General features: G+C 44.4%; 1 protein-coding gene across 5 annotated transcripts in view; it reads left to right on the forward strand.

Annotated features, from left to right (window-relative positions):
* The first annotated feature begins 980 nt into the window (after positions 1–980).
* The window catches only part of ADCY8 (adenylate cyclase 8), a 257,131-nt gene continuing 243,427 nt past the window's right edge, over positions 981–14,684 (forward strand). For all 5 annotated transcript variants that reach the window (XM_002807642.7, XM_035277484.3, XM_035277486.3 and 2 more), the window contains exon 1: positions 981–3,166. In XM_002807642.7, the coding sequence (XP_002807688.4) occupies positions 2,204–3,166 (963 nt within the window). In that variant the 5' untranslated portion in view covers positions 981–2,203. The remainder of the gene's footprint in view (positions 3,167–14,684) is intronic.

A 14,684-nucleotide genomic window follows, 5' to 3' on the forward strand; every position in this document is an offset into this window, starting at 1 on the left:
TGAGGGGGCAGCAAGGCAAGGAGGTCATTTGGGCTTTCATGGGACGCCACAGGGAGCCGCGAACGCGCCCAGGGCCTGACGTCATTGGCCATCAGCTGACTGTGCTCTGGGCCCGGGCTCCACCGGCTGCAGCCGCAGTCTTGGTGGCGGAGGTGGTGACCACCACCGCTCCTCCACCTGCATCCGGGTGCGGGACTGTGACGGCCGCGTTTGCCCTGCAGACCCTGCAGACCCTACACCCAGGGACGCTGCTCGTCCGGCGTCAGCACCGGCACTAAGCGCCCACCGCGCAGCCACTTGATCCGCCGCGAGCGCCACCGCAGGCTTTGTCCGCGAGCGCTCGGCTGAGCCTGGGTGGGCGGGAAACCTGGGCTAGGGTGAGGCGGGCCCCGGACATGCCTTTCTCCACGTCCGCTTCCTGGACCCTATTGTAAGCGGAGAAACTCAGTGTGCGAGGCAGGCAGGGGACGTCTCCATTTTAATGCCCCATCTCCTCAGCCCCTCCGGATCGAGGTAGTAAAGAGGCTCCCATAGGAAACTGCCTGCCTCTACGATTGCGGCTTCTTGGGAGCCGGAAAGTTGGCTTTGGCAAAAGACGCCTGGGTAGGGAGGGCGGAAAGGAGACCCTGTATTCCGTCGCGCTGGGCTCCCCGAGTCCGTGGGCAAAGCGGCCTACGAGTCCTGGCTCCGCACCTGCAGAGGACAAGGGCCAATACCTAAAAGAGAACAGCGGAGGGACCGGCTGGCGTGGTCAGCTGGAACGCTGGATCTCAGCGCACCCAGGGAGGGCTGGGGGCGCCCGCCCGTCCTAGCCCTCAATGGTCCTCTCCCACAGTGGCCCACGCGTGCCGCTGACTGCCAGACCTGGGGCGTCCTGGCCAAATCTGGGTGGCAGGTCCCTCCGCCACCCTCAGCTCGGTCCCGGGGGCGTGGCTTGGCGCTGGGACTGGTTTAAGTCACCAGGAGTGTCTGACCGCTCTGACAGGTCTCCAAATTCCTCCCAGTCGCCTGGTGCCTGCAGCGCGCTTCAGAGCTCCAGGGTGGCACGCGGCGGCACTTCCCTGGATCCAGAGGCGTCTCTGTCGACTTCCAAGCGGCCTCAGGCCTCCCTTCTCCTCCAAACCTTCGCCGCACCCTGCAAGCTTCAGTTCTCAACCTCGGATACCCGCACCGGCGGCTCCTCTTGGTTCTCGGAGCTCTTGGCTTTGGAGCCCACCCTACTTTCTCCTTCCCCCGCCTCCTGGTCCTCCTAGCTCCGAGCCAAATGGACTCCAAAGAACGAAGTAAAGGGGATGGGAACTGTGTGCTGCGACCCTTCGAAAGCACAGCTGGAAGCGTTGACCTCGTCTTATAGCTCAGGCTGGGACCCTGGGGCTAGAGTCCCCACACCCTCTCCGGGAGGAATGCTTCTGGCCAGAGCCAGCGCTGAGCTGTCAATCCTTGCTCCAGATCTAGGAAGGAGCCAAGGAGTGAGCCTCAGCATACCCCTTCCTCCAAATTAACTATTTGGTGACTTGTTAGCGCCGAGGCTACCCCTGCTCCAAACCTGTCGCAGGGCGCCCCAACACCTCACCGTGCCCCCCTCCTCCTTCTTTGCTCCCGCCCCCAGCTCCGCCTCTGCTCCCCATCCCGGCGCAATGGAGTTCTCCGAAGGGCGATGATTCCAACCACATCTGCTAACTTCGCACCCATCGCTGCCGCCGGTCACCCCCGGCCGGGCCCCCTGAAGCTGCGGAGCAGTGGGCGTCCGGAGCCCAGTGCTGCAGCCAGGACCCGCCCGATGCGCAGCAGAAGCTTGGCGCCCAGGAGCCTAGGCGTCTCTTGGAGAGCAAAGGCTGCGCCAAGACGCTGAGCCTAGAACCAACCAAGGAGCCTGTGTCCAGGAAGGGGCTGCGTGGCTCGGAGCGCTGCAGCTCCTGCGGACAAATAGCCACTGCCGCTGCGTACCCAAGCTGCGCCAACTGGCGGGAGAGAGGCGCGCAAGGACGCGGAGGTCCGCCGCGGATCTTCCAGGTGCCCTTTGCCCCTGGGCACAGTATGACCTGACCTACAGGGAGTCCTGACCCAGGGCTCCTGCAACGGGGCAGCCTAGGATAGAGGGGATCGCTGCCAAGCTCCTACTAGGCCGCCTTCGAGTCTTTAGGAACCCCCTCCTCCGGCTGCCTCCCCAAGGTTCTGAGCCTCCCTCCTGCGGCCCAGCGCCATGGAGCTCTCCGATGTGCGCTGCCTTACAGGCAGCGAGGAACTCTACACCATCCACCCGACGCCCCCGGCCGGCGACGGCAGGAGCAGCTCCCGGCCGCAGCGGCTGCTGTGGCAGACGGCGGTGCGGCACATCACGGAGCAGCGTTTCATTCACGGGCACCGGGGAGGCAGCGGCGGTGGGAGCGGAGGCTCCAGCAAAGCCTCGGACCCCGCGGGCGCCGGCCCCAACCACCACCACGCGCCGCAGCTGTCAGGCGACTCGGGGCTTCCCCTCTACTCGCTTGGCCCGGGAGAGCGAGCGCACAGCACCTGCGGCACTAAAGTCTTCCCGGAACGAAGCGGGAGCGGCAGTGCCAGCGGCAGCGGGGGCGGGGGCGACTTGGGCTTCCTGAACCTTGACTGTGCCCCGAGCAACTCGGATTTCTTCCTCAACGGGGGCTACAGCTACAGAGGGGTGATTTTCCCCACCTTACGCAACTCCTTCAAGTCTCGGGATTTGGAACGCCTCTACCAGCGCTATTTCTTGGGCCAGAGGCGCAAATCAGAAGTGGTGATGAACGTGCTGGACGTGCTGACCAAACTCACTCTCTTGGTCCTGCACTTGAGCCTGGCCTCCGCCCCGATGGACCCGCTCAAGGGCATCCTGCTGGGCTTCTTCACCGGCATTGAGGTGGTGATCTGCGCCCTGGTGGTGGTCAGGAAAGACACCACCTCGCACACGTACCTTCAGTACAGTGGCGTGGTCACCTGGGTGGCCATGACCACCCAGATCCTGGCAGCAGGCCTCGGCTACGGGCTCCTGGGCGACGGCATAGGCTACGTGCTCTTCACGCTCTTTGCCACCTACAGCATGCTGCCGCTGCCGCTCACCTGGGCCATCCTGGCCGGCCTGGGCACCTCACTGCTGCAGGTGATCCTCCAAGTGGTCATCCCTCGGCTGGCGGTCATTTCCATCAACCAGGTAACTCCTGCCTGCCTTGCATTTCCCCTGTGACTTCCCCGGGTTACTAAACATATAGCTTCTAGAGAGCCAAGGCTGCTTCACTCTCTTTAAGTCTCCTCCTTCAGGCTGGCACAGTGCCTTGCACCTAGCAGGTCTTGAGTGTTAGCGGAGTGCAATCTCTTCTTAAAGTGGAACTAAATTACCTCTAAAAGTTTCTACCAACTCTACCCTTCTACTCTGATTCTATGAGTAATTCCACTCTGACATCAGCTAGGAAAGTCTGCTTTCTACTTCTCATCCCCCTCCCTCAGGTTCTGCAGTCTCTGGAGGAGAGAGAAGGGGAGGAGAAGCATCCAGATTAGAGGGTGACCCATTCCTTAACAGCTCTCCTCATGAAAGTCCCAGCAGGGTGTTGTAGGGGACTCTGGGCTTCAGAGTTGGATTTTTCCATATCTCTAAGCCACAAACCCTCAGTTCTCAAAGGAACAATCAGTATATGTTTAATTTGTTAAACACAAACTGATTGTCTGTGCTGAGTACTGAACATGTTATTTCATCCAATCCTTCAAACAATCTTTGACTCATGATTTTCTCAGGAAATTTTTTATTGCCTTAGTGACCAAACATGATATCTTCTCTCATGACAAGCTGCGACCCCAGTGCTTTGAATAAACCAACATCAGGAATGGGGAGGGGGGGTGGCAAAGAACACAAATTTTGATTAATTGGAAAAGGGTATTTTGATGTTGATGGTTTAAATATTATGTTTAAGTGGAATCTCATTCTTTAGGTATCTTTCTCCTTCTCCTTTTTTTTTCTATTCTTCCCTCTTAAATATGGATATGCTTATGTGAACAAAGTTCACATTGTCTTTGGATGAGAAGGTAGATATTGATTCTATTGTTTAAATTTACTAAAACCAATAGATAATTAATGGCCTGGCACTGTCTTTGCAAAATATATGGTAGGTAACAGGAGAGTGCATTTGGGGATTCCTCGAAATTGAAGGAAACATGTCAAGTTAAGTGTTTTTCAAATAGATGGCTGGTGTGAGATGCATGATCAGAGGGCTGCTTTGTAAGGGCCTGCTCTGTTATTCAGCCTTGGCCTCTGTATCCTTTTTTGCTGTATTAGAAGCTTAAAATTCCTCTTCCTTTTGGTCAAATTTGAATAGATGGTGGTTAGAACTAAAAATTGCTCATGACGTTTAGATTGCCAGCACTGTCAGTGTTTTACCTATCACTGGCCTCCTGGACTTCCGGTCAATGTGGGATGCTGTCTCTTCTCCGATAGTTCCGTATTCCTTTGCTTAGGTGACTTAACTGGTTGGCTGCTTTTACAGTGCTTTCTAAAGTCTCTCTGGGTAAAGCAAGGAGTATATAAACTACATGCCTGTGATTATCAGGTATGAAATGGTGAGATGAGAGACTCTGAGTAAGGCCTGATTGACTGAACTTTTTCTTATTAAAGACAATAATGAATGTTTTATCACAGTCACCATGAACCTTTATATCCACCTGTAACAAGTAAGTCTCAACCTGGGAAGTGAAAGTCCAATTCTTTGGTATTAACTATTTCTCAATCCTAGTTATATGAAGACCCACATGTCAGTACATCTAAATCTACTTTATTCCAAGCTCTCTCATTCTCTTTTTTATCTTTTTATTGTACACTTAGACATTAGCAGATCTTTCATTCTCTGTCTTCCTCCTCTTCCTGTTTCTTCTTTCTTTCTCTTTGCCTTCTCTTTTTTTCATCTAACTCACTATGAGTTGGTTTCACAATAAAGCATAGCTATCTGATCATGTGCGGGAAATTCCATTTATTATAACCCACTGCTTTTCATGCAATAGCCTTTCTCAGTATGCACAACTAAAATACTTAATAAGTAAGTTGGAATAGTATTTAGAATAACACATCCTAAGTGGCGAATGATGAGTGTTTTCAAAGTTCTAAGTATAGATATATTTTTCTTGCCAAGTGAATCCAGAAAGTAAATTTTGGCTCCATATTTGTTTTATACTCTACTCAAATACTACCAGATGGGAGAAGATTAAAAATAACCCCCAAATGTCTTCCCACTCTCATCTCATTATAAACAATTCTCCACTGTGAAAACCAAGGTCCTGATGCATGTAAAACAAGCTCATTCAATTTTCGTTGGGGTAAGAATTACAGATAAGCTACGATTTCGTAGGTTGTGTCACCTTTTACCGAAACTCTAAAGGAACAACCAGAGCGCTCTCCCCTCACTTCGGTGCTGAAAGGGCCTTTAAAGGTCCTTTGGCGCCCTCTATGGGCTTAAGAGTCTTTCCTAGATCTTGCAGATGGACGAAGTAGAGAATAAATCGCTTTTTATAAAAATCTGTGATTTCTGAATAGGTACTATTTAGTTTTCCATGTCTGGTAACACATAAGGAATGCTCAAAACCTGCTAAAGACTTCTTATAGCAACTAGAGTAAAATCCTAACTGCTTACCACAGCATGCTTGATTCTCTGAGCTAGTTACTTCTTCTCTCTCCAACCATATTTCCTTCTCTTCTCTTCCTTAGGCTTCGAATACATTGTCCATTTTTGCCATATTCTAGGCTCTTCCTAATTCTGTGTCTTTTCACTTGCTACCTAGAGCAATTTTTCCCATCTTTATAAGATTGGCACATTCTCATTGTTCCAAACTCTCAAATGCTACTAGTTTCTCTAATAAATGACTTGTTTTATTTTCTCCAGAGCACAGCTGCTATCTGAAATTATCTTATTTGTTTACAACTACTATGTTTCTCCCCCACACCCTCACAAGAATGCAAACACCGTAAGGGCAAGGATGTTGTCTATCATAATTAGCATTTTATCCTCAGCCCCTAGAAAAATGCCAGACATACAGTAAGTATTCAACAAACAGTCACTGAGTGAATAAGAGCATTCATCATATAGGAAATATTATAAAATATCGAAGTGCCCTGGATATTTTATATTTTATATTTTGTGTTGGTGAAAGCTTTCTACACACACACACACATGTGTGCACCTCATATGTATGTAAGGCAGGCTTACAAATAAATATCTTTTAAAGAAATCAAAAAACAATAATAATCCTTTACTTTGCACAATATTTTACATATAACTAAGCACCTTTATGTGCATTGTCCCATCTAATGATGAAAAATAGATGGTATCATCCTTCATTTTCATTTCAGAGAAAAAAAAATGACAAATTCCTAGAAACTTTACAGCGATATCCTGAAGATCAGGAGCCTAGCAAGTGGTGAGGACAGAATTCAAACCCTGACTCTAATGCCAATAATTATCCAGAAACCTTTTAGTGATTATCCTTCTAAACACATCAGCATTTGAAACTATTTAAGAGTGAGGAGTACCTCTTTTTTACTACTTAAGAGAGTAAGCTCTGAATAGCACATGAATGAACATTTAATGAAGCCAAAGGGAAATTATGAGAGAAAAATGAGTGAATTGCTGGGCACAGGCTCATTGCAGCTAGCTCATCATTCTGCTTAGCTAGATACAAATTTGTCAGCTGAAGGCCACAAACTCTGAAACAGCATCTTTCTCTACATTAATCTTCATTCTCTTTAGGAGGATGGCTACGGTTTAACTTAGCATTTTCAAGAATTAGGAAATGAAAATGAGAGTATAGAGTCAGCACACCTTGGCAGCTGTTTTACTTCACTGAAAATGTCGTTTTGAAAGGAACGAATGAGCCAATGATTGCCTTCCTTGAATCTAAGCTATGAGAATCTGTTTTCCCTCTTTCTATCCTGAAGAAAATTACATCTGTGACTTGACAGGGTAGCAACCACACTGCAAATCTCTGCAGACACCCTATATGAAGACAAAGCCCTGTGTTAATTCAATCACCATTTGCTTCCCAATGTGGATACAAAATGGAACCTAAAAAGGGTCACTCAGGAAGTTCCCTGCCATCAGCAAAGAGATGGTTTATGTTTTCTCTACTCAATTAACAGACTACAAACACTGACTTCTCACCCAACAAAGAGATTATCGTCTAGAACAGACATAATCACCCATGTTTTCTGCTTCTGGAGTGGCATCGGAAAGACTGAGGAACTTTCAGAAGGTTCAAAACCCAGTTTGAAGGGTTCCTTTTATTTCATTCTGACTTAGCTCAGCTATAGGTAACACTAGGACTACATTTATTTATTTCTTATGAAATTTCACCCAATTCAAGTTTAAAAAGCTTCAAATCAATGATAGGAATGCCCTATCCAGATTTCCCTAAGACACTGATTTATTTTTTCCACTTCATAAACCAATTGTTTGTCTCACCAATTTGATTTATCCACCAGGAAATTTATTACAAAATGTTGTTGTATATATAAATAAAGCATTAATGATAAGATTATATTTGCTAGGTTCTTTCACAAGGTTGAGAAATTCTAAATGCTATTACTATAGTTAGCGTTTTACTCTATTTTAATTGCTGATGACAATAATATGAGCTATCTTACATTTGAAACTATCTCATTCTAATTCTTCAGCTCATTAGTGATAAGATGGTAGAAATCATATCGTTATTGGAAAACTGAGAGGCAGCAATATTTAACCAGAAAGATTGCTGCATTATGGTTCCCTCTTGGAGATTCTAAAATGTTACAGCTAGTGGCTAATTAGTCTTCTGTGCCTCTTGGTGAAGCAGATAAGCAGACTTGTCAGAGTGAAGGTGATTTCTCCAAGATAACTGTACAATCAAAGGCAGTCAGGTATGCAAATCCAGGTTGCATAGTGCTCAAGGTCATGCTGTCGGATTTGAATTTCTCATACAACATCTTCTTTCCTGCCTTTCAACATCGCATCAAACAGGAGAGACTAGAGCCAGCAAAATGCTAAAGAATGATCGTTAAACTTGACTTATAATGAGGGACATTTAGCCTACCATTTGGTCTTTAAAAAATCCTTTAGGAGAAAATGTTTTTGTGTGTATGTGCTGGATAAGATAGTGGTGTATAGTATGAGTAGATCGAGTTCAGGAGGGAAGCTGACTTTGTATGTGACTTAAATACACATTTCTGACCATTTAAATGAAGGACTGACTTCACAGTAAAGATGAAATGAATGTAATGAAATTACCACCATCTCTCCCCTCATTTGTACAATTTAAACATAAGATATTATATGTTCTTTGTCTAAGTCTAAGGTTATTGGTAGCTATCTCAAATCAAATAAAGGGAGTCCTATGACTTCTTAACATACAACAAATGGCATGTAATGTAAATCATTCCAATTTGGTGGTTGGTATCAAGGTACATATGTGCTTCAGAGACATAAATATCCATTAAATGAGTATGACTGGAATCCAATTTAATGCACCTCACTTGTTGTGGTGTGCATTTCTTAAAACCCCAAATATCTCCATTTCCGTACATTTTTCTTTAGGAAATTCACATAGACTTTAAAAAAATAATGGCAGCTTTCCAGCATGCCTGAGAAAAAATGCCTTTCAAAAACCAATCTGAGTGTCAACTTTCCCAAGAGATTCCTCTGAATGCTGAGAAATGGAAATATTGTTCTCTCTTGTGAAAAATACCCAGAGATTCTCCTCTTCATTCTTTCTTTTTTTCTTCTTTTCTTTCTTCTTCGTGTGTGTGTATGCGTGTTGGTGGAGAATGGGCTTCACAAAGGATATCTTAATGACTGCTGAAATGACCAATTAAATCCTTTCAGCCCTGGCCTGTAGACATCTTTGCCCTGGAGTTGCAAATCGGCTTGTTGTCTGTGTGTTTAGAGAGAGTTGTAAAATGATTGTACAGTGTCTGCTTTGCAAGACTGAATTATGAATGTGTTTTCCTTCACATCCGGTAATATCACCTGACTCTTAGCAGGTCAGAGCATAATTAGATTAGAACTGGGAAGACTGGGAGGACTTTGCTTCTGGAGCAGCTGCTACAATGTCATGCTAAGTAGGACAAATGCATTAGTCATATTTACACTTTGATGATTGATGGCATTTTAAGAGCTCATCAGAAATGAGTGAAATCAAGCAAAAAAAAAATGAAAGATTTTTAAAAAGAGTTTATTCCATATTCAGTGCTGCCAGCAACATTTATTTAATCAGAGGACACTACTACAATCATGCTGATGTGACATTTTACTGTTGTCTAAATATTTCTTAAGATGCTAATGTATTCATTTCACAAGTGTGTCTATTTAAGTTGATTCTACATGTGTTTATTTCCAAAACATAGGAGACACTTGCCACATTCATCTTAAGCCTTTCCTTTCAGCACCAGATAGGTACAACATCGGTTCTCTGAAAGACCAGTAGGCCCAGAATATGCAGTTGGACAACATATCGGTTCTCTTGACTTACTGCTTCTGAAGTGTGTTCTTGGTTTTCTCTTTAACACGTTCTGCTAAAGTAACAGAACATGAAGGTTGGTAGCAGTATTGAAGGTTGCAAAATTTCTGTGATACGTAAGTTTGGACCTCAGTTAGCAAAAGAGTGGGTTATGTAAAGAATTTTCTTCTCAGAATTTTCATGAGGCTTTAGTGGAGGAATGCTGCTTCAGCCAGCCACAACAGAGCCGGGAAAGCCAGTGTAATCTTTCCTGCACTTCCCCCGGAAATGTAATTGGATTTACACACTTAAATTATATCATGTGAGTTTGTTTATGAAGGACTATTTTAAGAAGTCAGGTCACTTAAGCAGCACTTCAGAAGCCAAATTTTCTCCCTGCAAGATTTTTTTAGTCAGCCCTGTGGGGTACAGGAAGAATGCAGAATAGATTAATTAACTATGGAGATGCCAGACATTCCACAGGAGGCCCAGGCACATTCCGGTAGGCATAAAAGCCACCTACCCGCAAATGCCACTATGCCACTACCTTCTCAATAAAGGAACTGAGCTTATCTGACAACATGTTGTCAGATAAACCTATGTTTGCTTGTTTCTTTGATATCTATGCATTGGACTCTGAATGTACACATGTATCATTTGATATCTGAATTTCATTTCACTAGATCATATATTTTAATATATGAAATACTTTGCTCTTTATAGCTACTGGGATTTATATCCCCTTTATATCCCCTTTATATCCCCTTCACTCTGTTTCCTGCTCTATATGTCTAAGTTCAAGTGTTACTGATTGCAAAATGTCTTTGAAGCACAAACTTCCCCCAAATTAGGGAATGATAAAGTTATACATGGTGAAGACATAAGCTGGTTTGAAAGTAAATCATATTAACATTTTGGGGTTTTTTGTTAAATGAGTAATTTTTTTAGAACTGCCAATTCTATCTAAAGTGCATGTCAGTGTAAAATTTTCACATAAAAACAAAAAACTACAAGCACTTCATTTTGTAAACAACATATCCTTGTTCTATGTCAGCTGATTTTTCAGTTGACTGGAGTAAATCATTTCAGAATCGTTTCTTCCTTTGTGTGTATGTATGTGTGTGTGGTTGCATGCTGAATGCACAAGATTGTTTATAAAATGGAAACTGCTAAGGATGAGGGAATGCATTATCAAAGTACATGTATTTCTTTAACTCCGAAATAGGCTGAACAAACAAGAGCACCAAAAAAAATCTAACAGAGCCCATCTTATGCTGCTATAAAAAAAATACCTGAGACTGTGTAATTTCTTTAAAAAAAAAAAAAACAGAAATTTATTTGGCTCCTGGTTTTGGAGACCAGGAATTCCACAATTTAGGGAGCATATCTGGTGAAGGCTTTTTGTTGCAAAATAAGATGGCAGAAGGCATCGCATGGGCATAAAAGAGCAAGAGATTAAACTCAAAGCCTCAAACCTTTTACAATCAGCATTAATCCTCTCATGAAGGTAAAGTCCTCAGGATCTAAACACCTCTCATTAGGCCCCACTGTAACATTGGGGATTCAGTTTCCAACCACGTGCTTTATAAGGGGCACTTTCAAGGTATAGCAAGACCAAAAACAAAAAGAAAGAAGACCTCTGAAAGGCCTGAAGGTAGAAGGGCTATAGAAGGAATATGGTGACTATCTTTAAACATTTGTGGTTCTGTCATGACAAAGAGACTGGTTATTTATGTGTGTCTCCTGTGGAATGGAATTAAGACCAATGGATGGCCATTAAAGTAGGAGAAATTCTGATTCACAAAAACATGAAGCTTGGCAACAAACAGATCTGCCCGGGAAGCTTTTTTTCTGAAATGATGAGTTCCTTGCCATTGGGCATCCCCCAAGGGAAAGCTGTGCAAAAATCCATCAGGGATGTCATCAAGGAGATTCCTATATAGGGATCTCTATATCCAGTCCTATATTTATATAGAAATATCCTAGATAGGGAGATATGTATACATATATACACATATACATTCCTATAGAGGGAATCTCCTTTACTATATCTCTGATGGATTGTTGCACAGCTTTTCTTCAAGGTCAGTTGAAAGCCATTCGTTGCATCTCCTGTCATCATGGTTGCTTTGCAGCCTTGGAAAAGCAGAAGGACAAAGGGCAAGAGGCCAGAATGGTAAAAGTGCATAAGCTAACTGAATTTGTGCCCCTTTGAGGAGCTCCCCTGGGATCCCTGCCCAAAAAGACCTCCTTATATTTCTGGGGCCATAATTGTGATACATGACCATTCTATCAGCAAGAAAGAATGGCAAAAAAAATGATTTTGCTGCACTTTAAAAGATCAGTATTGCAATATAACAAAATGTAGAATAAGTATTGAATAGATTCATTTCTCAACAAATATTTGTTGACTACCTACCTGCTGAGTTCTATGTCCTAGAATATAGATAGGTACTAAAGAGATAAAGTTATTGATGTAATGGAGCTGATACGTGAATAGATTTGATAGGGAGTTTTGACTCCATGGCAGAGGTATGGAGGTTTGAATCTGACTCAGAACACATCTGGAGCACAGGATTCAGGGATTCAGTAAATATTTTACACAAATGCAGGACTTGGGCTCTTTTTACTACAGACCTGTAAAGTATAAAACATCAAAGCTACAGTGGGTTTCTTTTAGAAGTTACATGAAAGGAAAGGTCACACTTCAGAAGAAACCGTGGAAGGGTATGGATTTTCCTCCCTGGTGAAGAAAAGAACAGAGTGTAAAAAGACCCTAGGGATGGGCCAAGAGATCAGTTGTCTGAGCATCACCTTATCACAAACTGAATGTGTCACAAAGCTGGTGACCTGAAGACATGACAGGAGGGAGTATGTGCAGCCCTGGGAACTCATACTCACTCTGTGCTCAGAGTGACTCCAGCTGAAAACCGAAGAGCTTCTCTGAGGTGCTAGGCAACCCCTCTCCACACAAACATGGGCAGACAGTAAGTTTAGGCAAGGCTCAAAGTCCCTTTCCTTGGTACATTGTCACATTCTGTGGTTTCCTCTAACAGAGCAATGTCATAATGCTCTCACGTGCCCACCAGACTATGAGCCCTTTCAGGTCAAGTATTGTATCTTATCCATCTTTGTGTCTCTAGCACCTACCATAGCATCTGGCACATGGATGGCTCTGAATATCACATCTAAAATGCATGGAATGAATGAATAGTAGATGACCATCTCCTTCCTTCCCCCTAGCCACCCCCTACTCCACCCTCACTCACACACACACTTGGTCACAAAATTATCAACAGGGAATGAGAAACTGGCAAGAGAAGAGAAATCAGTCTCTCTGTTCAATACAGCAAAACTACACCAGAAATTATCCCATGAACCACTTTGAGCAGAAAGCTGCAGCTGAGTTTTTGCTATACATATGCATATACATATACATATTAGATACTGTGAAGAAAAATTCAAGTAATTATCCAGATCATTTAAGTTAAAACAAAAGTTATGGGCCTGAATTATTCATGGGTGTTTGTCCATTACCAAACACTTTAAATGGATCAGACCCATCTACTCAAAATAGAGTCCAATTGCTAGCAAATATATCACTGTCTTGTTCTCTTCCTTCTTTGTTCTTCAGTGCCCTGGCTCTGAATCTCTATACCCTGCTCTGGAGTTCTTTGCTTTTATATCTGCAGTCTCCAACCTTTTTGGCACCAGGAAACGGTTTTGTGGAAGATAATTTTTCCACGGACATGAGTTGGGGGATTATTTCGGGATGATTCAAGAGCTTTACAATATTTTGCACTTTACTTCTGTTATTATTGCATTGTAATACACAATGAAATTATTGCACAACTCACACCATAATGTTTTCCTGCAACTAGATGGGATACAGTGACAGACCATCAAGCATTAGATTCTCAGAAGGAGGGCGCAGCCTAGATCCCTCACACGTGCAGTTCCCATTAGGGTTTGACCTCCTAGGAAAATCTAATGCAGCCACTGGCCACTGATCTGACAGGAGGTAGAGTTCAGGCAGTAATGCAAGCGATGTGGAGTGGCTGTAAATACTCACTCACCGTGCCTCTCACTTTCTGCTGTGCAACCCACAACCTGCAGTGCAATACAGGTTCGTGACCTGGGGGTTGGAAACCATGTTTTATAGCACAGGAGAAATCATTTCCTGGGCTTGACGTCTCAGTGATGCCCCCTTCTGGTGGGTGCTCAGCAACTGGCTCCACACAGGTACGCCTGTGGGCAGGAAGAAGGTACTCCCACCCTTCCACTTAACTCCTTCTGCTGCATACCAGAGCGGGTAGTGGGCCTCAGCCCTTAGGGGAAGACATTGGACAAAGCAGGTTGACTTTGCTGAGTAAAAATTGGATAGTTGCTTATTCTGGTTTTTGTTCCTTTTTTTTTTTTTTTTTGCTGCCAATTAGTTCAAGAAACAAAATCATTAAAAGCCAGCTTGTTTTCATCTAAAGTCAAATCTCCAACACCCTCACTCATTGGGTGAGCCTTCCCAGCCTATTCGTGGCAGGCAGTTCATCTGAGAATGAGTTCATGGCCCCAGGTGGTCAGTGTGACAGTGACTGCAAAGTCTCTCCTTTTCTATTTATGAGACAGAGATATTGCCTTTGGCTCTTGCTGAGTGAATTATGACCTGACATGCAGCTCTTGGGGCCCTGCCCAAGCCATCTCAGCCAGAGAGAAACTGTACCAATGGACAGTGAGAGATATTTTTGAAACCATGTAAGTTCATTTCCTTAAAAACATAGAAAACAAATTCTCCTCCTGTTTTTGCTATGGGATTTTCCCAGTAATGTTGGCAAAATGGCTTTAGCTTCTTTGGGCCAAAATGTCTTCATGTCTAAAAGGATTTCTGAACACTCCTGACAGTTAGATATTGCCCCTCTGAGGGCATGGCCCTTTACCCACCCCTTCATCCTTCCTCATGTTGCAGTGCTATTGGCTTCCACATCTCTCTCACCAGCTGGGCTGTGAGCCTCACAAAGGCTGGGGTGGCATCTGGGTCACTGCTGAGTGAGTCCCTACAGCACACTGTAGTGCTGGTTACATACTCTTCTTTCTCTGGTGCCTTCAGGGCTTGTTTTTCAATTCACCTCTTCAATGTTGGGGCTCATTAAGTTTCCATCCTATATGACTTCCCATTATCTCACTCCACAACAGTCCCTGGATAATCATATCCCTCCCTCAGTCAACAAGTA

The sequence above is a fragment of the Callithrix jacchus genome, chromosome 16, assembly GCF_049354715.1.
Source record: "Callithrix jacchus isolate 240 chromosome 16, calJac240_pri, whole genome shotgun sequence".
NCBI lineage: Eukaryota > Metazoa > Chordata > Mammalia > Primates > Cebidae > Callithrix > Callithrix jacchus.